The 26,211-nt window shown below is 43.3% G+C and overlaps 1 protein-coding gene across 2 annotated transcripts; it reads left to right on the top strand.

Moving 5' to 3' along the window:
- Nucleotides 1–34: 34 nt before the first annotated feature.
- On the top strand, nt 35–25,426 carry MDH1B (malate dehydrogenase 1B). 2 transcript variants are annotated; one of them, XM_045806590.2, is made up of 12 exons: nt 35–217; nt 4,261–4,373; nt 7,882–8,016; nt 8,192–8,334; nt 10,270–10,766; nt 13,725–13,866; nt 15,438–15,601; nt 17,796–17,935; nt 18,241–18,292; nt 20,291–20,371; nt 23,569–23,637; nt 24,437–25,424. In XM_045806590.2, the coding sequence occupies exons 1-12, from the start codon at nt 196–198 to the stop codon at nt 24,475–24,477; spliced, it is 1,599 nt and encodes a 532-aa protein (XP_045662546.2). In that variant the 5' UTR covers nt 35–195; the 3' UTR covers nt 24,478–25,424. The 2 variants fall into 2 exon arrangements, with proteins under 2 accessions (XP_045662546.2, XP_087719123.1); XM_087862997.1 differs by lacking the exons at nt 35–217; nt 4,261–4,373 and having other exon boundaries at nt 7,918–8,016; nt 8,215–8,334; nt 24,437–25,426.
- The last annotated feature ends 785 nt before the right edge of the window (nt 25,427–26,211 follow it).

Below are 26,211 nucleotides of genomic sequence, written 5' to 3'. Positions count from 1 at the left end.
TTTCCTTGGGTTCAGGGATGAGGACAGGGGAGAGCGTAAAGCTTTAAAAGACAATGTATGACAGTGTGCCCCAACACCTAACCTCTTTAGCAGGGCCCCAGACCCCGCGCTCAACTTCAGAGTGCGCCTGCGCCACGCCGTGGTTGCCGGGAAACCGCCGAGCCGCGGTTCCTGCCCCTGGGTCGAGGCTTTAACATGGCCAAATTCGTGCTTGCGGGTGAGTGATCCCCATGTCCGCCTGTAGATCGCTCAAAACACCGACAACTGCTCACCCCCTTTGGTCGCTGGGCAGTGATTTTCTTAACTGTATTTTTGTTCTAACAATTCCAACCTCTGTATAGACCACCCCAGGCTTCTTACGCATTCATTCATCGATGTTGATTGGATAGGGTACTGTGCAAAGCACTCCCGGACACTGGGGACAGTGGGGGAAAAGGTACACCCGGGCCTTTGAAGAACTTTCAGTCTCACGAAGTACAGAAGCCTGTAAACAAGTAATTTTGATCCACTGTAATTAATGAAATGAGGGAGATGTGCACAGGGCTCTGAGAGGTGTTGCAGGAGCTGATTTGTGAAGGTCTGGGATAGGGACGCCACATCAGATAAATGCACAGAGGCTAGAAGTCTCATGGCCTAATGGAGGAACTAGATATGGAGAAAGTGACTGGACCTGGGGCTAGAATGGGAGCAGCAGCCAGATCCTTGCACCTAAAGTGTACCAAACAGAGGTGGTTGAACTGTTATCTTGAAAGCAATGAGGAGTCTCAAAATTTTTTTAAGCAGGAGAGTATCCTTAATGGGTTTGCATTTTAAGAAGCCCACCTTTGTCAGCAAATGGAGGAAAAGGATGGAAAATGTCGCTGGCATCCTGAAAACCACTAAAGGGTCTTAGTAAAAGCAGCCTGCCTCCGTCCATTCTCAGCAAGTTTCCTGAAAAAGTAGACTGCCTTTGTATCTTCAGGTCCTTCTTCTGCTCAATCCGGCTTCTACTTCTGCCTCCTTTCAGAAATGGCCTTCACCAGAGTCACCAATGACTTATACAGAAGCTGTCCAGTCCTTATTGGAACTTTCAGATGCATTAACACAATTGACATCTCCCATTTGCTTGGAAATCTATTTCCTTTGCTTCTTTATTCATTCAGAAGAACATTTTTGAGCACTGACTGAGTATATGCTGGGAAGGCAGTGATACAGACACTTACAAGGAATGTTGTCTGTGGGCCAGTGGCAGGGCAGGTTCTATAGGAGCAGTGGCAGGAGCCTTTGGTCAGGCAAAGGCTTCCTGAAGGGAGTGGGTTTTTAAGCAGAGTTACCTAGCAGAAAGCAGGTAGGGAAGAAGAGAGTGATTAACACATAGGTGGCAGGGACTGGGGTTGAAATGAGGAAAGCTAGAAAATGGAGATAGATTTAGTAGGATTGTAGCAAAGGGTACAAGAAAGAGAGTATCATAGGCTGAGGCCTGGATTAAATATAGATTCTTGTGAGCCATATTCAGTATTTCAGACTTTATCCAACGTACATAGAAGGCTTGTGGAAGGAGAGGACATAATCAAATTTGCATTTTATCTGAATGGTATTCTCTATGGGAAGAGAAAGATTAGATGCCAAGACCCCAGTTAGTTGCAGTAGTCCAGGAAGGAGATAGTGGTAGCCTGGCCTAGGATGGTAAGCAATGGAAATGGAAGGAACCGAGTGGACTGGAGAGACATTAGGGAGGCAGAAGTCATAGAACTAAATGTCTGGGTGGAGGAAGGCAAAGGAGAAGAAAGAGTTAAAATTTTTTCCCACCAGTGGTTTGGAAAAGTGGGTAGATGAGTCATTGAAAAAAAAAAGTGGAAAAGTAGGCTTAATACTCTGGATACTCTTAATTCTCTTAAATAACTGAACATAAAGAACATAAGAGAAGGAGCAAATTCGGTGGGAGAGTTGTGGCAAAATCTGTCCTAGACATGCTGAGTGTCTATGAGACATTCAGAGGGAGATGGAAAAATACAGGAAGATATAAATATCTATATAAAGCGATAGTTCTGAAGTGGATGTTCAGATTGCTACTTGAACCCAGGGAGTGGTGGAGATCAGCCAGCAAGAATGCATAGAGTATGAAGATGCCTTGAAGGGTGCTAACGTTTTAGTGGATCAATAAAGAAGTAAGAATGTACAAAGTATAGTAAGAATGACCAGAGAAGTAGGATGAAAACCTTAAGAATGACTCCACCATAGTGAGTGTTTCAGAAGAATAGAAGGCAGATGCCAACAAGAAAGTGTCTACAAGAAAAGGATCAAAATGTATCCATTGGATGTAGTGACATGGAGGTCCTTGATACCCCGCTAGAGAACTGTGGTTAAAGCCAGATTGCAGGCGAATGGGAAGTAAATGGAAGTGAAGAACTGGAGATGGCAAGTGTAGAGAACTCTCTCAAAAAGTCTTAATAGAAGAAGACAGGTAGAACGCAATAGCTAGAGAGGGACATAGGCTTTTTGTTTCTTAAGACAGGAGAAACTTAAATGTAACTTGACTATGTTTAAATAGGATGGAAAAGGACCATTAAAAATAGGAATAAGATGCTTAAAGAGAGGTTAACCAATTAAGCAGAGTTGGTGGCAGTTCTGAAGGAGCAAGAGGGTGGTGTTCAGAGCCTAAGTGGTGAGGTTAGAGCGGGACAGGAGGTAGGAGCCATCTCCCATGAATGGGAGAAAGAAGGAAAGGATGAGTCCAGATGCAGACAGGCTTGTAGGTATGATGGCAGGAGGTTAGGGGATTTCCCAAATGATACCATTTTGTATGATTTGGTTTTGCTTTTGGATCACTCTTTTTTTTTAAAGATTTTTATTTATTTTTTATGTCAGAGAGTGAGGGAGAGAGCACAAGCAGGGGGATCAGCAGGCAGGGGAGAAGCAGGCTCCCCACTGAGCAAGGAGCCAGATGCAGGACTCAACTCCAGAACCCTGGGATCATGACCTGAGCTGAAGGTAGACGCTTAACCGACTGAGCCTCCCAGGCATGCTTGATTTGGTTTTGGTTTTGTAGAAAGTAAGGTTATCTCTTCTGACAGTGTGGGAAAATGGAGAGAAAGAAGAGGTTTGCAAGCAGTGGGCCACGTTTGGAATGGAAATTGTGGAGAAGAGAAGAGAGTGCTGATAAGGAAAACAGAAGGATGTCCTGGCAGAGTTGAAGGCCAGTTGAGGCTAGTGACCATGAATTTATAATGGCGCTTCTCTGCTTGCTTCTACCATGTTTCTCCAGGGGTGCCTAGCAGATGGAACCCAACAACAGAAAAGGCAGGTAACTGCATTCATCCAGGGTGAGAGGCTTTCACCAGGCTGATTTGCCAGAAACGTAGTGGGGCAAGATAATTTAAAACCTGAGCCAGACTGTGGTTTGAATTCATGAACCATGGATTTGAACGAAACAGGGAGGCTAACAGGGAGTGGTTGAGAGGGTTGATGATGTAGACGTCGCCATGAAGTGGAAGGACTCATGATTGGGAGTAACTGGGGAAGACTGTTGCAGAGCGGGATCTACGCTTGGCCCCTGCCCCTTCTGCTCCCATCAGACACCCAATCCATCTACTCTGATGGCTTTAACTTCCTGTGTGCTGACGGCTGCAAAATCTGTCTCTCAGGCCCTTACATGGGGCCTGCGCTTCAGACTCCTAGGTACAGCCACCTGCTGGGCGTATCCCCTGAGATGGGCTACACCTACCTCGAGCTGCACGTGTCTGTAATCAAACATCTTACCTGTGGTTTCTGTCCAGTTAAGTGCAGGATCATCTACCCAAGCCAGAAACTAGGAGTTATCCCAGACTTTTCTCTCTCCCTCAGCTTCTCCTCCCCCGTGGTACCACCCCCCTCAACACATATCAAATCCACCTGTGATTTTACCATCACTCCTCACTTCATGCTTTGCCTTTTAGTGGCTACTAATGGGTAGTCCATTATTAGTAGTTCATGCTTAGTTAGTAGTATCGCAGCCCCTTAGAGAACGTGAGGTCTAGCAAACTACTGGTGGAGAGTAAATATCCAGTAACCTTTTCTTCTTTCCACGTTTTATTCCTTAAGATTCTGACCTCCTGTGAGATAACTTTATTTTTACTACTGTTGATAAAAATCAGAAGTTTATATGGTGGCAGTTGATACTATAATTCTATGTTATAAAATATATCATACCTATATGAATAATTCTGTAATTATATGACACTTATAACTGCATGATAGTTTCTGTGTGGTATTAAAAAATGTTGCAAATTTGAACTCTTTTAGGTAGAGCAGATTGCCCATATTATGCTAAAGCAGAACTCCTAGCAGACTACTTACAAAAGAATCTTCCTGATTTTCGGGTACATAAAATTACACAACATCCTCGTGTTTGGGAGGTAAGAAGCCTTTGTTGTTTGTTAAACACACACACTCACAAAAATGTGTTCTGATTTAATGAAATGTTAGCCAGTGTATCAGATGGGCTTCCAATAATGAATGTTCATGTACTGCTGATATTTTAACACTAATAAAATTAATTCCTTTTAGTAGTCTCAGAACATTATATTTTTTTTTTCCTTGTACCTAGTAAAACAAATGAGGCCCTAACCAATCAGTAGAGTAAATTTAGCTGTTTTTTTTCTCCCAAGAATCCAGGTAACCTATATTATCCTTTTAACCTTTATTATCCTTTTCATTCTCCTTCATTTGATTTCTAACGATGTGACACACTTATTTGAAATACCCTTCTTTGGGACTGTGTTTCCCCACAAACAGACAGAGGTTTGGGGAAAGGAGTTTCCTTTACTGGGGCGTGCTCTTGGGAACAATGCCCTGGGAAGGAGTGAGGACAGCAGTGTTGTGCAACGGGAGAGGTTGAACCACCGTGCCACTGCAACAGAGGGCTCAGCCAGCCCTGACCTCGGAAGCTGGGCTGGCCCTTCAGAGATACCCCAAATACATGCAAGGGGGCAGGGCTTTTGTACTGACACAACTAACAGTCCTTGGATGCAGGCTGCCCTTGGGCAGGGGACTTAACTCTGGGCAAGGAAACCTCTCTGAGGTCAGTTCCTAGAGAGAGACTCAACACTGAGCCTTCAGCAGTAAGTACGCCTGGTGACCCAGGGAATAAGTATCTCGGTCTCCCCTCAGAAAGGGGGAATCTGAACAACATATGACAAGACCTGCTACAGCTCACAAGTTGTTGTGCCTTTGGGATCTACACGCTCCATATAAGAAGTTCATACTGTCTGGGAGCAGCTCTTCTGGGGTTCTGGGTGGCATCTTCCCTGGGGCAACTTGACAAGACGATCATCAGTGAAAGGAACCATAGTCTCCACCGCATATCATTTTAGGGCTTCACTGACACTCATCACCATTCTTGTCTATGATCCAATGTCAATCGTCCTCACCCTCTGCTGGTCTAGGTGACTTATGAGGTGTGATGACCCAGACCTGTATCCTCAGGGGTCAGAGTCCTAGTCTCCCAGGATGTGACTGGATGTGACTGCGGCATGTGTACATTTGCTGTCAAAATTGAGCAAGGCAGTACCAAGAAGGCCCCAGTGGATCACCTGGATGCCAAATATTCTTTCCTGGCCACATGCCCCTGATCAGCAGGGCCAGGTACTTCTTCTAGGATGGTAACTCCTTTACTTGACTGCTGTCTTTTGGCACAGGAGCTCAAAGGGACCAAGCAGCAGCCAAAGCTTCACGTTTAATGGAACTCTTCCTGATAGAAACACCCTTGCACCTCCGGAATTTAGCACCTCCAGACCCATAGAATCTAGAGTTAAGTGGGCTTGGGGAAGCACAAATTCTCCAAGTGGGTCACTGGGAGTGATGGTAAGCGGGATCACTCAATTCCATCCCTTGGTTCCTGGATTCATGTATCACCTAGTGGGGAAAGCCCTATATTGACTCATGGTGTATATTGCATCCTGAAAGACAGAGCTGTATCCTTACAAGGTAGCAACGTCTAAGCACCTTCAGTGGACTGTCCTATCCCTCTATCAGGCTGCTAGGTGATGTGATATATGATAGGGCCAGTGCATCCCATGGTTACGTGCCCAGTCCCACACACGCTTTACTCCAGAGTGGTTCAAAGTGATGTTATGCAGAATCCCATGTTGCTAGGTTGAACATTCTGTATGCTCCTGGGCTGGCCAAAGACCTATAAGCAGAAAAGGCAGTTCTTTGCCCAGAATATATGTTGATTTCAGTCAAGATGAATTACTGCCCTTTCTAGGGTAGAAGGGGTGAAATGTAATCAACTTGCCCCCAAGAGGCTGGTTAGTGTCTTTGAGGGATAGTGCCATTGTCAGGGGGTCAGTGTTGGTCTCTGTTGCCAGAACATTGGACATTTAGCAGCAACAATGGCTCGATCAGCTTTGGTGAGTGGTGGCTTGTATCTAGGTCCGTAGCATAACCTCTGTCTCTTTTGTGAGTCCATTGTGCCTTCAGCTAAGTCACCTTATCTGCTGGGTTGTTCCGTGCTTTTATCACAATCGATGTTCTCTGGTGGGCACTGCCGCTGGCCTCTTTTATTTCAGGATTCTATCATCCCTGATTCTATCAGGGAGTCCAGCTCTATAACAGCATGTCCTTTAATAGCCCTGGCCTCGGATGGGCAGCCACACCAGGCTTCTCCGTGATGCTGAGAACCTATCACCAGTGCAGTTCTTATCATTTTAATGAATGTAGTGTCCTCCAGGCCCTTCTGGAGAACATATTGGACTGGTAGGTTTCCAGCCTTCCATGGTAGCATACCCACTCCAGCGTGCCCATTTTTCTAAGCTTTTTGATTGCTTCTTCCATTGTCTTCTGTGGACGTCCTGGCATTTCTGTTTCATCTCACGTGAACCATCACTTTCTCCAAGCTTTGGAGAGCTGTCCTAGCAATGTGTTACCACTGTCTTCTGAGGTGCTTGCCAGGATATGCACCCTTGAGTTGCAGAAGGGTGATTTATATTGATAAATTCTCCCTCGTCCAACTTTACATTCCACTCTTGGTTCTGTACCCTCAGAGTCCAGTCCTGTACGTATTTCCCCAGTCTTACCAAGACATCAACATGCCCCACTTGGTGCTGAAGGTCTTTGAGGGCAGAGTCCCTTCACTCCAGAGGCCTGGCACTTCACTGGTCAGGCTGTGTAATGACTAGGGGAACCGTGGTGGAATCCTCACAGCAGCATTATTTGCTTTAAGGGAAGATAAAGGCAGAGAGATCTTCAACATCATCAAGAGAAATTAACGTCTAAGATTTTACGTGTAAGGTAGCCTCATTACACATGCCTCCAATGACAAGAATGCTGTCATGTACTTTACTCACAAGATTGTTGCTCTCTGTCTCTACTCAGCTCTTGTTGTTGAAAGGCCTGGTCTACACAAACCAGATAATGATGATTTAAGCTTTCTCTAATGAATACTATTAGAAATCCACAGATAACTTTTAGCTCATTAATTCAGTCAGAATGACAAACAATACCCACATATTTGGACAGCAATATCAAATTTATGTGGCCCTAAGCCTGGAAATATCTCACATAGAAGATCAAGGGAAGAACCAGTTGAATTTTTTTTGAAATCAGGTAAGTTGGAAGACTTGGCTTCTCTTTTAAGCTAACCACTTGCATTCCCAGTCTCCTCAGCAAAGAAAGCAACCCTCAGTACCTTTATTTGGTCACCGAATTTGAAGAATAGTCTTTCGTATTTGATTAACTTGTTACTTCATTCACCACTCTTTTCTCTATTTACATTATACAGTGTAAAAATATCTTAATTTTATTATGTATTCTCAGTGGTAGTAAAAAAAAAAAACAAGCTAGTTCGTGTTTAAATTCTGAAGTATGGAACTGAATTCTGAGACAGATTCAATGGATGACTTCTCTTGGAATATCATTCAATAGGAGTGGTTAAAAGATCTGTGTGAAAAGAATAAGTGGAGTCACAAAAAGTCCCCCATCATCTGGAGAGAGCTGTTGGATCGTGGAGGAGCGGCGTTGCTTTTGGGAGGATATAACGAGTTCCTGGAATACGCCCAGGTATATGGATTTAGTTGGTTCGTCTGCTCAAAACATTACCATTCTCTCACATTGTTGTTCAAATGTCTTGCTTTCCAAAGTATTCTCTCTGCTCTCTTTATTCTATTCTGGCTTTAAACAAGAACTTTCCATTATAATCATTGTCAGTGTTGACTTTTTCTTTCCTAATATTTAGCTTTACTATGGTGTTACCTCTAGCATGACCACTGAGCTGATGAAGGTAATTGCTCAAGAGAACCTGGAGACACACACAGAAAAAGAACTGGAGGAAGAAACCAGGAAAGATCTCATCCACCCCTTGCAGGTCTGGATCACCAGGTGGGACAGTCAAACTCCAAGATTCATGAGAGTGGGTGTTATATTTAGAAAGGACAATAATGTGGGATTAAGTCCATGATGGAAGAACATCTGAATGTCAAGTTTGAGATTCGTACGTATAGACATGTACATGTATCGATATGTGAATATATACATACATATCCCCCAATGTAGCTTCATATTTAAGTTTTAGATTATAGGTGTATGTATACACACACACACGAAATCTAAGAGCAGCTGTATAGCAAAGGTCATTACTTCGACAACGCTGTCTCCAGCTCTTGTCCCCTCTCTCTGTGTCTCTTATGCTGTCGGCTGCTTGCCTTCTTGCTCTTTGCCCTGCCGCCTTTCCTTCCCGTTCCCTCGCTTTCTTTCTCCTCGCCCCACTCTGGTCTCACGGCCTGCTGCCCTCCCCCTCTTTCCCACTCGCTGGAACTAACCTCGTGTTGTGTCCCCACCTCAGTAACCAACGTTGTGGCTGGACCAGCCTGTGGTTCTCATTACATTTGCAAGACACCCTCAGCAATAACCATCCAATGTCCCATCAGGAGATGTGGGGAAAAGGGGTTTGTTACTTCCACATCCTGGAAATTACTTGACACCCCTGGAGCCACACTGTGAAGTCACCGGTGAGGGGAGAGAGAGAACATGTGAGCACACATGGGCCCAGCGCTCTGCTTTCACTGGGGTTGAGAGTGGGGGACTTAGGTTTCATCGGCTCACTCACTAGGAGTGGAAATTTAAAGCTTGGAGAGAGAAGCAACAAGCAGCCCAGCTGGCCAGTTATTGACCTGAGAGGTCTCTAGGACAACTGAGCCTCAGTGTGGGAGTGCCCCTGGCTGCTTAGCGGTGTGACTGGCTGTGTGTTTGTTCCAGATGGCCACCTTTGAAGTGGATACCTCCTCGGCAGTCAAAACTTAGAAAAAGCAGAAAACAAACCTGTCAGGGTTTAGACTACACCTCAGTCTTGCTCCCTCTTCCTCTTTCTCCCCTCTTGCTCCTCACCGCGTTCAGTCTTCGTTAGCAACTTTTGTCTCTGCACTCCATCTTTCTCTCAGTGTCTCTTGCTGTTCTTCTTGCTCTCTCTCTACCCCCCCCACTGTGTCTCTCACACTGCCCTTCTTTCTTACTACACCTGCATGCATCCTAATATTCATGCTTTTCTAGAAAAATTATTTGTTATGAAATAGTTCAATACAGAAAAGAATTAAGCATGATATAATAAGCATAAACATGAACCCCACACCCAGATTTAATAAATATTACCTCTCCGTTAGATGTTTTTAAAGGATTCAAATGGTACAGATACTGTTGAAACCCTCATTGAACCCCTCCCCAAACCCATTGTGAACATCAAAAATGCCCAGATGCGTTTCCAAACTCCTGTCAGGGTCATGACACCTCTCGATTGGTAGCCAAGCTATAGAGTACCCAGATACTTGCCGAATTACGGGTACAGATACGGGATACCTAGCCTATGCTGATCCTAGGCTTCTTTGCAAGGAATTAGAAAAGATAGTCCTTTCCCAAAAAGTGTCATTACTTTGTAGATGAGGGTGTAAAGTAGAAAAGAGCTGTGGTTAAAGAAAACTTATCTCTTTACCTTTTTAAAAGAAAATGTAAACTAATTAGAGTACTGTGACACCATTCTTTTAATGTTGCTTTCTGCATATTCTGTTTTATTTGAAAAGTCTTTTAAACAGGGAGTTTGTTATTTGGATATTGTTTTCAGATGGCCAGAGCAAGGGATTAGCAGTAAGAATTTTTTTGCTCAACTTTTGCTTTCTTGCCTTAAAAAGTCTATGCGGTTCTGTATGCCTATAGAAGATATTAAACCACCCTATTAATGCACCTGCAGAAATATCTGTTAACAATAAAGGCTTAGCAGGAGCAAAAGATTTAACCATTCATAATCCGGCTTTGCATTTTTATTAGCGCATCTGCTCCTGCCTGCTACAACCTAATTCCCATCTTGACAAGCGGCGAAGTATTTGGAATGCACACGGAAATTAGCCTGAATCTACTTGACAATAAGCAGACAGAAGAAAATCTCCACATGATCGTGACAGAGACTCGGGACTTGGTGGCCCCCTTGCTCCGGAGTGTCTCCATCTGCACCCGAGTGGAGGACGCCTTCCGCCAGGCCCACGTGATCATCGTCCTGGACGAGGTCACAGACCAGGAGGTACACACTCTAGAAGACTGCATCCGAAGCAGGCTTCCTCTGTGCCGGCTCTATGGGTACCTGATCGAGAAAAATGCTCACGACTCCGTCCGAGTTATTGTGGGAGGGAAAACATTTGTGAATCTGAAAACGGTTCTGCTTATGAGATACGCCCCAAACGTGGCCCACAACATCATCGCCGTGGCACTGGGCGTGGAAGGCCGAGCCAGAGCTGTGCTGGCCAGAAAACTGAGAACAACCCCCTCATGTGAGTGAGCTTCTGGTTCTGGTTCTGGTTCTGGTTCTCAACAACATCATTTCAGAGCCGCTAGGAAGAACACCGTTCCCTTTAGGATTATTCTGGATATCTGGACTAGAAAGTATGAAGCAGATACAAAGAACTCCTTACTGTGTGATTTGACTACGGTGCAAACATTGTTTTTTTACTGTTTTTCGTGGCAGGCTGACTTTGTCCATCATTTTAAAAATGTATAATTTGAAACCTAATGTTTCGATTTTCCATAATAATCATCAACTAAGGTAATCGGTGTTTTTTAAAAAGAAATCATCAGGGGCGTGCGTAAGTTGCCTCCACCCCATTTCCACCCACGTGATGGTGAACACTTGCAAGGGTGTTGAACTTGTCCACAGGGTTCTGCTAGCTGATCAGTTTCTGCGCGCCACTAGTCTTGGAACTGGTACCACATGAGCATGAGACTGGAGCAGAAAAGGGATTGTTGAGTTTAAAAGGGGAGTGCTGTATTTGAAAATGTTTATCATCTTTGACAAATTTTAGAGTTCGTGCCTTTAGATGAAGCAGATGCAGCAGAACCCAGTGAGAACGCAGAGGGGTGCAAGGCGTTCTCTCAAGACGATGGGGAAACGCTGATGTGAGCCTAGCAGGCTCTAAATCGGGGCCATCATGGACTTCAGGCAGCCCCTAACACATTATAGCAAGAGCTGTATCACCCACTGCTTTACAGCGAGGCCCTAGAACCATCACTTCTGGTATTCTTGCACAAAAATCTTCAGTGCCTCACCCCCAGGCTCAGTGATTACCTTAGCCAAATTGCTATAAAATTATTCAGTAGGAAAGGAAAACATTTTCTAATCATTTTTATCTCTGTCCCAACCTTATAGACAGATATGTAGACACTGTTTTATCACAAAAGATTTCTGATTCGCTGATCAAAGTGCCAAGAAGAGGCAGTGTTACAAAATTTAAAACAAGGTGGGGGCCTTCAGCCAGAAAGCTGCTCTCGTGTGAGTGTGGTGGTGCTGTAAACTGTAAGCTCTCCTGTACCCAGAGCCAATAAAGCATATGAGAAGCAGAAGAAAGAGAAACGGAGAGACGTTGGGCAGAGGAAAGAGAGACTTTGGAGGGACAGCAGTCGATTGGAATGGTCTGCAGAGCAGCAATGAGAAACTCCGCCCCAACAAAGCCAGTTGAGCAAAGGGACCTGAAATCAGAAAAGCATCAAGGAGAGTCATTCAGAGAAGAGTCCAGATGCCAAGAGAGTAGCAGGTGTTTCCAGGATATCCCTTGAGTTCAGTTCACACATAGGCCTGTTTCTCAGACCATGTGCATTGGCTTGGTCTGAACTCTTTCTGTTGCAAGAGACAGGAGGTCCACTCGAAGCGACGGTAGTCAGAGAGAGAGCTTCTTTCAGGCATAGATGGATGCTGGGGCTCTAACGATGATGTCAGGACTGGCTTGCGCTCTCTCTTGACCCATCACTCGGCCCTGCTTTCTTTAGCATTGGTTTAATTCTCAGGCAGGCTCTCTGTACAAAGCGGCAATGTGGCCACTGATGTCTCCAGACTCATACATTCATAGCTTCGCTTGCCCCGTAGAAAGAGGGCTTGCTCTCTCAAATGTATAAAAGTAGCAGGATAATATCTCATTGGCCAGGCTTGGGCCATTTGCCCATCTCCAAATCAATCGTCCTGGCGAGGAGTCTGGAATCTGGGACTCATGCCTATTGATAGACCTGAGGGGCGAGGACAGCCCCACCCAAACCATATGGACTGAAATTAAGAAAGGGTAGTTTTTTAAAGGAAAACTGGAATGCTGTTAAAGAAAAACAGTAGGAAGAAATGTTAGGAGGAAAAACAGCAGATGTCCACTGTGATTTTCTCTAGCAGAGCTATCTAGAGCCTCAAGTCTGATAAGAAAAATTCTTTTCCCTACTACCTGCCTTTGAGCCCAATCGTGTGAGAGTGTGATACTTGGAGCTGCTGCAGCTGTTTTAGGACCATGAGGGACAGGCCAGGAGAATAGCATCTTTGAGCCGCTGAGCATGCACCAGTGTTACTGCCTACCTCAGCTTGTTATTGTCTGAGAAAAGCGAACTCCTCCTAGTTGAGCCAAGTCAGAAGGATATTCTGTTACTTGAAACCAAACAGCAATCTTACCTCATGCACAACAGTAGAATTTAAAGTGTAGGAAGTGGTATGATCTTGGAAGATAATTAAGTCTTTAAGCAAATAAGTTAAAAATCAATAAAATTATTTATTTTCACTTCAGATACAACATTCCTAGAAGATCCACAGTTTCAGAATCACATTAAATTTTAATCCCTATTTCTCTCTAACCCCTATCCTCTTATTTTCCTTCACGGTACATGTCACTTTGTATAGTAGTTGCTTTCTTACCCACTCCCCTCCACCCCTAGAGCGTTGCGAGGATTTGGGCTATTTCCTTCTTAACCTTCCACCTAAAAGTGCCTCACACAGAGAAGCTAATTCAATTACTTGTTGGTTTGCATGTACCCGGGGGCCTCTTATTATAACACCCGCCTTCTGCAGGAAATGAAACCCACCCAGGAGTTAAGTGCTTTGCCCAAATATCTATTCCAGTCTAGAATCAAGAACTCTTTGTCAGAACCAAAGCAGAGAAAAAGTTCTCCTAGTGGCAAGCAGAGTGGTTAAGTTAGGACCACACCAGTGGTATAATTTTCAGTAGCAATGTCTTTGAGGGAGCACTGCAGTATTTCTTAAATGCACTCATGTGGCCTACATATGAGCATGAGTAGGAATTGCCAAACCCTGTCGATTCAGGAAATCATCCATGTCGTTTGTACATTCGGGGGAAACATAAACTTAGATCATTTTATAGCAAAAAGATCAATCCTGAAACAAACACACAGACAAAAAATAGACTACGGGCAATTTTTTAAATTAATGCTCATTATTATGTTAATTTTAAATTTCTTTTTCTTCACAGGCATCAAAAATGTGATAGTTTGGGGTAATATTAGTGGAAACAACTACATTGATCTGAGAAAAGCCAAGATTTACAGATATGAGAGTGCTATTTGGGGACCTCCTAACTATTCACGTCCTGTTTTGAGCTTGGTGTTTGATAGGTATGGTATATTTTTAAGTGAAGTATACTCACAATGTTGGATACGTACATAATAGTTGTTATGAGCTTTTAAATCATCTTAGAAATCTTTGTACAAAAATGACGTGGCATCGACATTGTTCACACTCACCTTTGTTTATGTGCTCTATTGAAGATACAGAAAATTCTATAGAATCGCAACTGGTCAATCCCCACGCCCAGTATATTTGATTTTGCAATTATGAATTTTTGTATTTCAGACTATCCTTAAAGTAGCTCACATATTACTTTAAATTTATCTCTAAAGCAAGCATCTGCAAAGTGAGTCTTATTTAACACACAGAGAGAGAGATATCCCAATTGAAATCGGTGGAAACATTTTCAAGAATAAGGAATTAAGGGGCGCCTGGGTGGCACAGCGGTTAAGTGTCTGCCTTCGGCTCAGGGCGTGATCCCAGCGTTATGGGATCGAGCCCCACATCAGGCTCCTCCGCTGGGAGCCTGCTTCTTCCTCTCCCACTCCCCCTGCTTGTGTTCCCTCTCTCACTGGCTGTCTCTATCCAGTCAAATAAACAAATAAAATCTTTAAAAAAAAAAAAAAAAGAATAAGGAATTAAGATGGTGAGCAGGCCCAGGCCATGCTGGGTGTTCTGTCTCAGGAGAGACAGCACCGAGGACTGGGGAAGAGTAAGGTCTCTGGAATCAAGCTGCCTGGGTTGGGATTCTCAAACAGCCACGTTGTAGCTGTGTGACTTTAGAGATGTTACTTCACCACTCTGTGCCTCAGGCTTTTCATCTGCAAAGTGGAAATGGTCCCATAGTGTGGGCCTTACAGGGTGGTTGGGAAGATGAAATGGCTTAGTACAGGCCAAGCCCCAAGAACCTCCCCACTGCAGTCAGCACTACCTTTATGACAGGGCGGGGGAGGGGAGAAGAGCGGCTCTGAAGCATCTTTCTAACCTTTGCAGCCCTTTTCCAGCTGTAGCATTTCCTTTCTGTGCCCCTTCCTCAGGCCAGAGGCGCTTCATCCATGCCCAGGAATGACACGCCCTGAGCCCACCCCCCTGGCACGTGCTTCCTCTGCTAAGGGCAGTGTCTCCTGGGGCTGTAGGCACTGGCTTAGCAGGGGCAGCCCTCTATCACCCGCTCTAGTCCAGCTGGACTACTCCCTGAATTTAAACTTTAGATGATAACAACTTAGTATTGCCCCAGTTCTCAATGTACATAATTCAATGTCTTGGAACATCCTTTTCTTTAGAATGAAGGATACCACTGGTTCCAAGATAACGTCTATATGGAATAAATTCTTCATAATGAGAGTAACTGTTCTTGCAGTCTGACCACTTTTCTGTGTTCTGTATTTCTATTATCATGTTTTTCGTTTGACACTTCGGGATTCCTTTCTGTGATATTTCGTGGCTTTTCGACTGACTTTTTACAGGATTGAAGAAGCTTGAAGAAGGAAGGTACACAGGCAGTCATATTTCTCTTTCATGGAGATGATTTCTTATACTGAGATCCATTGACCCAAGGAACATTATTTTATTCCCATTTCTCCCTCTGTTATAAAATCGTTTCTTTCTCTCCTTATAGTGAGTGGGTAAACAGACAATATGTGGAAACTCTTCAAAAGCAGACGGCCACGGGAAAACAATTCGGAGCCATTTTAGCTGCACACGGTATTGCCACTACGTTGAAATACTGGTACCATGGCTCACCGCCTGGGGAGATCGTGTCTTTAGGAGTATTAAGTGAAGGTAAATTTGCTAGTAGTTTTTTTTTTTTTTTTTTATCTTGGATTACTTTCAAACCTCCCCGTATACCTCGTGCTCCTGCTTCTGCGTCCCCGCCTCTGCCTTACCTGGTCTGTAAGCTGTCTGGACTCCCAGATTTCCATACTCGCTTATTCATTCATGCACTCACTCAGCCATTCAGAAATTCTGCGATGTTTTGTGTGAATATGCAGGGAACACACAGGGATTAGACCTGGCCACTGCCTACAGGAGACCTAGAGCAGAGGGAAGAAGAGCTGGCTATAGAAACTCCAGAGTTCCGCTAAGCCGTTCTCACTGTATCCCAGCTGAGGAAGGGAAAGCAAGGTCGATTTGAGGCAGATGGCAGGAGCAATCAGGACGGACTTCAATAAGGAGGTGACTCTCCAGGAAGCCTTCAAGTCTGAGTTAGTGTTTACCTGGCAGTCTAGTGTGGAAAGATCATCTCTCAGGAGCCACGGCGGCAAAGACGCAGGGTCGGGATACGAAGGGCACGTCAAGACGCCGATCTTAGGGCGCCAGTGGGAATGTTGAAAGCTTGCTCTCCAGCCGCAGATACTGTATATGCAGTTTTACAACCTTACCGCTTTCATCTGCTAAAAACTATCTCAGAGGACTTCTACCATTCTTGAAGAGTAGGGAAGAGAGAAGAGTTGATGCTCTGTGTTCTGTGGGTTCGATCTAAATCCTCTCTTCCCTTTGTGTTTTACTTTCTCCTTGTGCAAACTCATTCACAGCTAAAGCTTCCCGCCTGGGCCTCTCTGCTGAGCTGTAGCCTATGAAACACTGCCACCTGGACATGACACTGTCACCTCAGACCCAGACCGACATACACCAAACTGAACTCATTGTCTTCCTGTCCGATTTGATCTCTTATGTTCCTTATGCTGTTAGGGGAACCACCATCCTCCCTGGTATTCCAGTGACGACAGTGCAGCTCAAGGAGATCTCCCCCAAGTCCCCCAAGTCCCCCAAGTCAGAATTCATCTGTCTCTCCTCCGTACGGGAATAGCATTTTTTTCCTCCATCAGAGAGCACATTCCAGCCTGCTCTCATTGGTGGTATGGTTAAGTGCATAAGTCCCCTCCGTTAGAGGGCGTGCACCCTGAGGGCAGGGCTTTGGCTGGATCTTCCCGTTGCTACTTCATGGTTAGACACTCTACGAATCTTGTTTCAATTGCAGGAAGGTGCATGAGCACGCTTTTAACGAATAAGGTGAATCAAATCAGTATGTTACTTTTTTAGGGTAATAGACATTTAAAACCTTATCTTGATTTGGTAACAGTTTAATTAATCCCTGTAGGAGTTTACCAATAAACAATGCAATATTGGACATGAAGGGCATGTAATCACTGTCTTCCTGAAGCCATGTAGGTAGACTCTCTTAGGTTGTCCACTCATAAGGCTGGCTCTTTACAGATAAAAAAAGAGAGTGAACAGAGAACCTCAGATGTCCTCTAAGGAAAGGCCTTTTAGGTCCTGGTTTCTTGACTATCCTCACATTTTTGTTCTACTGACAACATTTTTGATGACTAGAATGGCAAGAATAATTTTCTCATTTGATTGAGGCACAAAAGGGGGGGCAATTTTATCTGAATGTTGCACAGTTAGTAGTAAGTATTGTCCATCTTTTTATTTGCAACACATCCAAACTGGGCCCTGGGAGCTCCTGGGAAATCATCAACTTCCCCAGCCCCTCTCCCTCCTAACCCAGGCCTCACACCGTAGCTATGGGACCACCGCAGCAGGCTAGAAGAGTGCAAGGCCAGGTGGACAAATATCTTGGGGTCTTGGACTACCAAGAGGGCAAGGAAAGGCCAAAGGGAGCAGGAAAAAAAGGAGTCTAGACAAAATGGCAGAGAAAGACATGAGCCCCTGAGGCACAGGCAGGGGGTCTGAACCAAGCCAGAGGGGACAGAGAGGGTAACAAGAGGGAGCAGTGGTTCTTCTTTCAGAGAGAAACACAGACAAGAGAGTTGTCAGAACCTGGAGAGATGCTCAGTCAATACTTCCAGAGTAAGTGTTTCAATCCTCCCGGGAGAGGAATTCTCAGAAATTTAGTTCACCATCACAATTAAAAATCATGTACGATCTCTGTCCTTTTCTACAATGCTGAACATGAAGAGTTTGTTGTTCTGAGTGCTTTCATTTTGCTTTGCTTTCTATTTGCTCACTACAGGCCAGTTTGGTATTCCTGAAGGGATCGTCTTTTCTATGCCTGTGAAATTTGAGAATGGAACTTGGGTAGTTCTTACAGATCTCGAAGATATTGAAATCAGTGAACAAATAATGACCAGAATGACAAGTGATCTCATTCAGGTAATGTCCGAATCGATACGAGAGCGCTGATTTGATAATGACCGTAAACTGATTCCTCTGGGCCAAGGCATACACTGATTTTCTGTGGGTTCAATCTGCATCCTCTTCCTAAAAACAGTCAGGAGGCAGTAAGAGTTTGAAGACATCAACAGAAAAACGCTACTCATTAGGTTATGTAATGTCTGGCATGTTAAAAATATTTGTTGGTTACTTAAAAATCAAGACCCAAATTGTTTTTCTATTGAAGATTGATTAAATTAGCAATTGTGGTCATTTACTTCTCTGATTATAAAATTTTTCAACAGGAGAAACTTGTTGCACTTGGAGATTTGATCCGTTTTCAGCCCTATCAATCAGGTAATCTTTTCGATGTGATGTTTTATTGAGCTGCTACTAAAAGACAATTAAAATATTTGTTGGGGCACCTGGGTGGCTCAGGAGATTAAGTGTCTGATCCTGGGGCTCTGGGATCAAGCCCCACATCTCCCTCTCCCTCTGCCCTTACCCCCTGCTCGTGTGCTCTCTCGTACTGTCTCTCTCCCCCGAATAAGTAAATAAAATATTTTTTAAAATTTTAAAAATATTTGTTAAAACTGAATTGCTATTGAATATTGATGACTATAATCCACATTTTATCATTTCTAAATGAAATTATTGACAAGAGAAACTGCCAAGTTCAGTGTGTCCTTCTAAATAAAACATCTCATAAGAATGCTAAAGAAATCACATCTTAGGGGGCGCCTGGGTGGCACAGCGCTTAAGCGTCTGCCTTCGGCTCAGGGCGTGATCCCGGCGTTAGGGGATCGAGCCCCACATCAGGCTCTTCTGCTGGGAGCCTGCTTCTTCCTCTCCCACTCCCCCTGCTTGTGTTCCCTCTCTCGCTGGCTGTCTCTATCTCTGTCAAATAAATAAATAAAATCTTTAAAAAAAAAAAAAAAAAGAAATCACATCTTAAAAACACAACGACCTTATAAATGTTGTGTGTAACATATGCCTTCATGTCCCAGGCCTGCTGTAACAAGTGACCACGAACTGGGTAGCTTCAACAACGGACGCTTACTCCCTAGTGAACAAATGAGACTAGCAGACCTAAATTAAAGTGTGGCAGGGCCATGGTCCCTCAGAAGGCTCTAGGGAAGCACCCTTCCCTGCCTCTTCTGCTGGCAGTGTTCGGAGTTCTGGGCTACGGCTGTGTCACTCCAATCTTTGCCTCTGTCTTCACATGCCGGTCTTCTCTCCATGTGTGTCTTGTTTCTTCTCCTTAAAAGACACCAGTCATTGCAATCCAGTACGACCCCACCTTAACTTGATTAAATCTGCTAAAACCCTATTTCCAAATAAGGTCACATTCACAGGTATCAGGGATTGGGACTCCAACACATCTTTTTGGGAACACAATCCAACCCACAACATTCCATTTACTTTTAGATTGCTTAAAAAAAATCAGTACATTTCAATAAGCCTATTTTTCTGACTGGCAGTTTCTCTAATCCTAAACTCACAAGGAAGTGCTATCATCTTTCTTTAATCTCTAAATATTGAAAATATTTAACAACCAGTATGGTACAGATTCCACCCAATCAAAATAGTTGCTGCCTCTCAGAGTGAATTAACTGGTAAAAAGAACCTGGCAGGGGACAGAAGACTGTCCTTGGTCCAGACCAGCGACCGTTTAGTGAGGTCAAAATATGGCAGTGTGGGAAGGGCAGAGAGACCAGACCTCCAGGAAAAGAGGTTCTAGGCAGAGGATGGGCTTTGGGAATTCAGACCTGGTTCTGCCTAGTGGTCAAGTCACCAGAAATGGGCAAGAGCAAATAAAAGCCAAAGGCAGCATGGACTCCAAGGGCACAGACGCAGAAGTCCGAAGAGCAGTTGGTTTTCACTGAAACACTTTTATTCCCAGTGTTCAGAAGCCCTTTGTGTGGCTTCCTGCTTTTGCAGAGTAGAGCTGCAAATTCCTTTTAAAGGAATGGGCTATAAAGCAGTCATTCTAAATTTGACTCCTTTGGTAGTTAATCCTAAATTTTCCATAATACTTGCCTTATAGAGGGTTTGGTGAAAAAGATAACCTGATTTTATGCTGCTTTCATTAACAAAGGTCAAGGCATAGATAGATAGATAGATAGATAGATAGATAGATAGATAGATAGATAGTAGATATAGAGATCTTGCTTCTGTCAACTTCAGACCTTGCCCAAAACACCGTTCCAGAGATTCCAAGATCAGAGCTTTGAAAATAATCAGAATTTTGCACAGTTTAGAGATCTCTGCTTATAGCATATCAATGAGGTGATTCATGCATGAGATTTGCTTAATCTTCTTGGTTAATTTAATGCTTAATCTCTTGACTTTTAGAGACTGACTTAGCCAAAAGAGATGAAAATACCACTTTACCTACCACATACAACAACCAGGAAAATCAAAGAGTCTCAGATGGTAGGTATATCAATTGGGGAAAAAAAATGTCCTTTTTATCCAACGTTTAACACTCAATTTCAAAGAAAGGAATTTGGTCATCTATTAGCCACCAAGTGGAATTAAGTCTTTTATCACCCTCATCCTATATTCAAAATCAGATCGCATTTAAAATCTATTAAAATCTTGAAGGAAATTAAGAGATATTCATTGAGCACCTTCTGTATACTGGTCACTGTGAGAGACACTGGGGGACACAATGACAGAGTTATAGCCACACAGATATGTCTGGGGAAAGGAGCCCCGAGAATACAAAGAAGTAAATGCCAAGATGCACAATGAATTAAAAAGCTCAATAAAACAAAACAAGACAGGGCAAAAGGAAAGAGAGTATATAATAATCTAGAAACGCACAAGGAAGAGAGTTCCTTGTAATATATAAAGGAGAAGACTTATATCTTCAAATCTAGTTGGGAACTTAAGATGTCTAAAGATAATCAAACGATCATTTATTTATTCAGAAACTCTGCTAATTCTGTCACACAATGTGAAAATATTCTAGAGATCTGTACAACAGTGTGTACATAGTTAATACGGTATACTGCAAAACATGTTTAAAAGGTAGATTTCATGTTTTATGTTTTTAGCACAATAAAAGGAAGAAAGAAAGAGATCGCACTAGATCCTAGGGATATGAACATAAAGCAAATGTTGTTCTTACTCTCAAAGTGTTTACCATCTAGTGCTGAAAACAGCAAAACCAATCAAAAACTACCCTGTTGAGGGGTGCCTGGGTGGCTCAGTCAGTTAAGCATCTGCCTTTGGCTCAGATCATGATCCCAAGGTCCTGGGATCAAGCCCTCATCAGGGAGTCTGCTTCTCCCTCTGCCCCTCCCTCTCCCCCCGCTTGTGCTCACTCTCCCTCTCTCTCTTGCTAACGCTCTCAAATAAATAAATAAAATCTTTAAAAAAAAAAAAAAAAGGGACTCCTGGGTGGTTCAGTCAGTTAAGCATCTGCTTTCAGCTCAGGTCATGATCCCAGAGACCTGGGATTGAGCCCTGCATCAGCCTTCTTGCTCAGCGGGGAGCCTGCTTCTCCTTCTGCCTGTCTCTCTCTCTCATTCTTTCTGACAAATAAATAAATAAAATCTTAAAAAAACAAAACAAAAAAACCTACCCTATTGAGAAGGAAGTGGTATGTAGAGAGAGGCCTGAGTATAATGGAACCACATTGGGGGCCTCCTGACAGGGACAGGAGTGTTAGGAAAGGCTTTCAAGTAGAAGTGACATGGGAGCTGAGTGTTGAAGGATGCGTAGGAATTACTCATGTTGTAGTGAAAAAGAAGCCTGCAGGTGGAGGAGTCAGAGAAGCTGTGAAAGGTGCCCCACCAGAAGGAGACATGTGGGCAGAGGAGGCATTTCAGGTGGCCAAGGCGTGACCAGAAGTGTGAACCCGAGGCAGTCTAAAGTTGTATTCAGAAGACAATAAACAGAGTAGCTGGGCTAGAGCAGAGGATCTGGAAAGGATGAGTAGAACCAGAAGAGGCACATGAAGGTCATCTCTAGTTTAGTTGGTTGAGAGCTCAGCAAAATGGCTGGTGGGTGGCAAGACAAGCATGAAGTAGATGCCGTCAGTCTTACAGAACTAAACTGGCTTTCTCATTGGCCCCCAGAGGGTGATGGAGCTGCCCAAATCACTGTCTGGAGGACTGTGGTGAGCTCAGTCCCAGAGAGAACAGGTATTTTAAGAGGCCCAGTCAGACAGTATCTCTCGGTATCTGGGTGGCAGCACTGTTGTTCCAGTCGGCGCAGCTGGTATTGAGCAATGCTCAAGGTCACAACTGAGGGTTCCAAGGCCCCTGTGAAAGAACTGAGGAAAAACTGCCAGATCTGTCATGACCAAGGTGACTGGCAGCTTTCCAAAATGGTTGAAAAAAAGCCAAATTGTGGAGTATGTATTTCAGAGTTTAGGCATCAGAACGATCCAAGTTGTTAGTTAAAATGTTAGATTCTGGGGCGCCTGGGTGGTGCAGTCAGTTAACTATCTGCCTTGGGCTCAGGTCATGATCCCGGAGTCCTGGGATTGAGTCCCACATCGGATCCCTGCTCAGTGGAGAGCCTGCTTCTCCCTCTCCCTCTTCCTCTCCCCCTGCTTCTGCTCTCTCTCTCTCTCAATCTCTCAAATAAATAAATAAAAATCTAAAAATAAATAAATAAAATGTTAGATTCTTAGACCCTCTACTAAGTCATAATTTTACACAGACTGAAGAACATTAGTGTTGATAAAGTAGAGAAAATGGGGCTGATTTCAGGTTGAGGGGCTATGTGTTGAATGAGCATTAGAATCAGACATCACTTGATAGTGCTTTCCACAGTGTGGGCTCAGTGTGTTGTAAAAAATTTTTGTGGGTGGGACACTGGCGGCTCAGTTAAGCATCTGACTGTTGATCTCCGCTCAGGTCTTGATCTCAGGGACGTGAATTCAAGCCCTGCTTTGGGCTCTATGCTGCGTGTGGAGCCTACTAAAAAAAGAAAAAATATTTGGGTGATTAAATCAGTTTAACAAGTGGCATTTTTTTCCTTGAACTGGAATAAAACTGATAAGAAAAGAGTAAGTGAGAAGACCAGATTTTTTCCCCTAATGCACTAGAATAGAAAAGAAAAACAAAGATGAGTAGAAAAGAAAAGAAAAGAGTAAGTCCTGTTTCATATAACTTTTTTTGTTTTATTGTAAGCATGCAAGTGCTCGTACTGGACTATAATGTAAAATTCATTTTTCACTGTGAGTTGTGGGCAACAAAGTTTGAAAAACACTGACCTAGAACATTTCATAGTTGTTATTATATTCTAAATCCAATATGTTTTATCTAATTTTGATTTCAGAATATAAGGATAGAATGTGTTCTGATCTAATCCAAGGTGAGGAAAAAGACCTGGTTATGTCGGACACTAGGTCAATCAAGTCACAGACCATCTCTGTAGTGCTAATGGTCATGACTCATGTTGTCTGGTCTGAGAGAATGATGTTATGGTCAGAAGAATGTAGTCCAGTTCTCAAGACTCCATATAAAAGTGATCGGGCATCTTGCAGCTCCCCAAGAACAGGCATTCAGAGAAACTTGGAGTGGAAGGAACAGGATAGGAGAAAATGAGACTAATTCAAAAATCAATGTGCTTTAGATACTAAAATCTCCATTCTGCCCATTCTCTATTTACAGAAGTGGATTTCTTAGATCTAGTTCCTCAGCCCATCTCTGAAAAGCCATACAGTCAAGAAACCATAAATGGTAGGTGGGGAAACAAAATATTAACTAGTCTTTTCTTATTATACTAATAGAACTGAGTAGAGATCAAGTGTCCCCCATATGTAGTTCTTTTCAGACCCTCCTCCCACCCTTCACATCCCCAGCTTTGCTTGTTGACGCTTTTGGAACCTCCCTTCCTACATTTATAACCAGGGCTATGTCAATGGCAACTGAATTCTTCCCTTAGGATGAATAAGAAAGTAAATGGACACATAAATCTGCAAGTCCAGATTTTCAAAGTCTATAACTTAGTTGGCATGGTATTTTATGAAAACGAGGCTGGGGTTGACCAGTCAGGATATTCACCCATGCCTCCACACTCTTATTTGAATGTCCAATAAAATGAACAAATCCTTGGTACCTTCTGTTCTGAAAACGTATAGGATGATGGGCTTTGGAGTGGGGCTAACTATGGGAAATTAGAATCAGTACATAGACGAGAGGCAGGGCCAAGAGAAGAAATGGAACTGACAATGTAGCTGCAAACAAGATTCAGAATGAGAAGCAAAGGAACCAAGCAACACTGCACATAGAAGTAGATTAAGGTCAGGAAGGAGGCCAGAATTTAGTTTTGCTATATGAAAGTGTCTAATGACGGTCTTGCGGTTTGATGTCCCCCGCAGATAGAATCCCTCTCACACACACTCCCTCAATTGAATCAGATTGAACACAGGAATCCAGGAAACAGAAGAAAGAGGATAGCAAATGAAAAGATAATGAAAACGTAGTTTACTAATGGATTTTTAAATAGTTACACCTTCTCATTCTCCTCCTTTTACAGATTCTGAAGACAAAAGTGTGGAGCACCAACAGATAAATTAGACCAACTATAAAGTTACCTGGTAGTGTAATAAATGTGGAAAGACCCACGAACGCCTGTATTTAGGGAAGAATAGTTTGAAAGATTGACTTCCATCTTAGATGATGTTATGCTAGATAATAACAGTGACAGCACACACACACAAAAGTGAGTTCAATCATTTTGTGTTACCTGAATCTGCTCATAGGTTTCCTTATTGTCCCATTTTCTCATATAGTTTGGTGTCAATTGCTGTTTTTTTTTAAACTACATTAAAATACAGTGGCCAGTCATTGCATCCTTGCCCATATATGCTTCTAAAAGAGCCTGCTTCCTCCCACAGGCCATACCTAAGGCATGGACGTGAGCGGCCATGTTTGCTTGGCTGTCCTCACCACCTTGGCTTCAACTGATTGGACTAGAATAAACACACCTTACTCAAGGGGAGCCAAATAGATTTTCTCTAACGGTGTCAAAAAATTTGCACTGAGAAAAATGGCTGAGTAAGTTGGTGTCTGGATCATGGTAAAAGTAGTGACTTAGAGAGGGCCACACAGTTCTGCTTGAGGTCTTCAGAGCTAGTCAGGTTCACCAGCTTCATGAGGTCTGGCTGTGTATTGTTTTCCTTGGATTTGCTTGGGATAATTATCTTTACAATGAATCACACTTCTACTTTAGCTCAGATGGAATAGGTTTCTGTTTCTGGACACCAAATGTGGCCTGAATAAATGGAATTTTAAAAGGAAAGCCTAATATTTTTACTATATAATTACATAGTTTAAGTAAAAATTACAGTCTTTGTTAAGGCTGTAGTAGTAGTCAAACCAATATGCTCATATATTTTCAAGCTAATAGAACCCTTTACAAATACCAATTAGGAACTTTTGAGAACCCAGGAGTCACTTTAAAAACTGCTGATCTCTATGCTTTTCTCTGTAGTTTAAATAGCTCTTACAGTACAAATTACTTTCTGAAAATTCAGGAAAATTTCAGATGCTCCTTCATTGCTTCTGTACCATTATGATTCAAAACTGTGACTAACTTTTGTTGTTTCCAAAGTCGGCACCTCATTTGATGTTATTGTAAAGAAAACTTAATGTCTGTCAGTGTTAAGGACTTTGGGTAAGGTTTTGTGCCCTAATCCTACCGTTTCCCTTGCCTCTCCTTGTGGTATCCTCAATCAAGGGAGTGTGACCACAAAGAACACTAACTGGATGGGATGTCACACAGCGCTCTACACATAGCTGGGCATGTGGTGGTCATTCATCTACATACAGGGCTTCTTCATGGTAAGACTGAACTAGATTGGAGAATGTGACTCAGATCAAGAAACCCAAGCAAAGCTTCCTGTTCCTTTCCCCCTGAATCGGGTATGCCGGCCACATATCAGTGGGAACCAGATGGCAAAGCTGGAATAGAGAATATAGCTATGAAGATCCATCACCTTTCAAGGCAGTACCCTGCTCCTTTGTGATATACTTTCCCGTGTGTGAAGCCCTGACCATTCAGATAATCAGCAGCTTCTCTAGGTGGACATCTAGAAGGGGCTAGAGAGAGACAGGGGCAGAGTTTCTCCTTTGTAGAGACACTATAGGAAACATTCAGCCCCATCCCCAGCAGGCTGTTCTTTCCAGCATGAATACGAGCTATCATATGTTGGAACCACTATAGGATTACCAGGATACTCTAGCATAGACTCCCACAGGAGCGCACAACAAATTGATATTAATCATTACACATAGTATCACACATTTGTC

This window comes from Ursus americanus, chromosome 1, assembly GCF_024610735.1.
Source record: "Ursus americanus isolate L20-20 chromosome 1, mUrsAme1.1.p, whole genome shotgun sequence".
NCBI classification, from domain to species: domain Eukaryota; kingdom Metazoa; phylum Chordata; class Mammalia; order Carnivora; family Ursidae; genus Ursus; species Ursus americanus.
The sequence above is the reverse complement of the archived record's forward strand: the minus strand, read 5'-3'. Positions and strand labels throughout refer to the sequence as shown.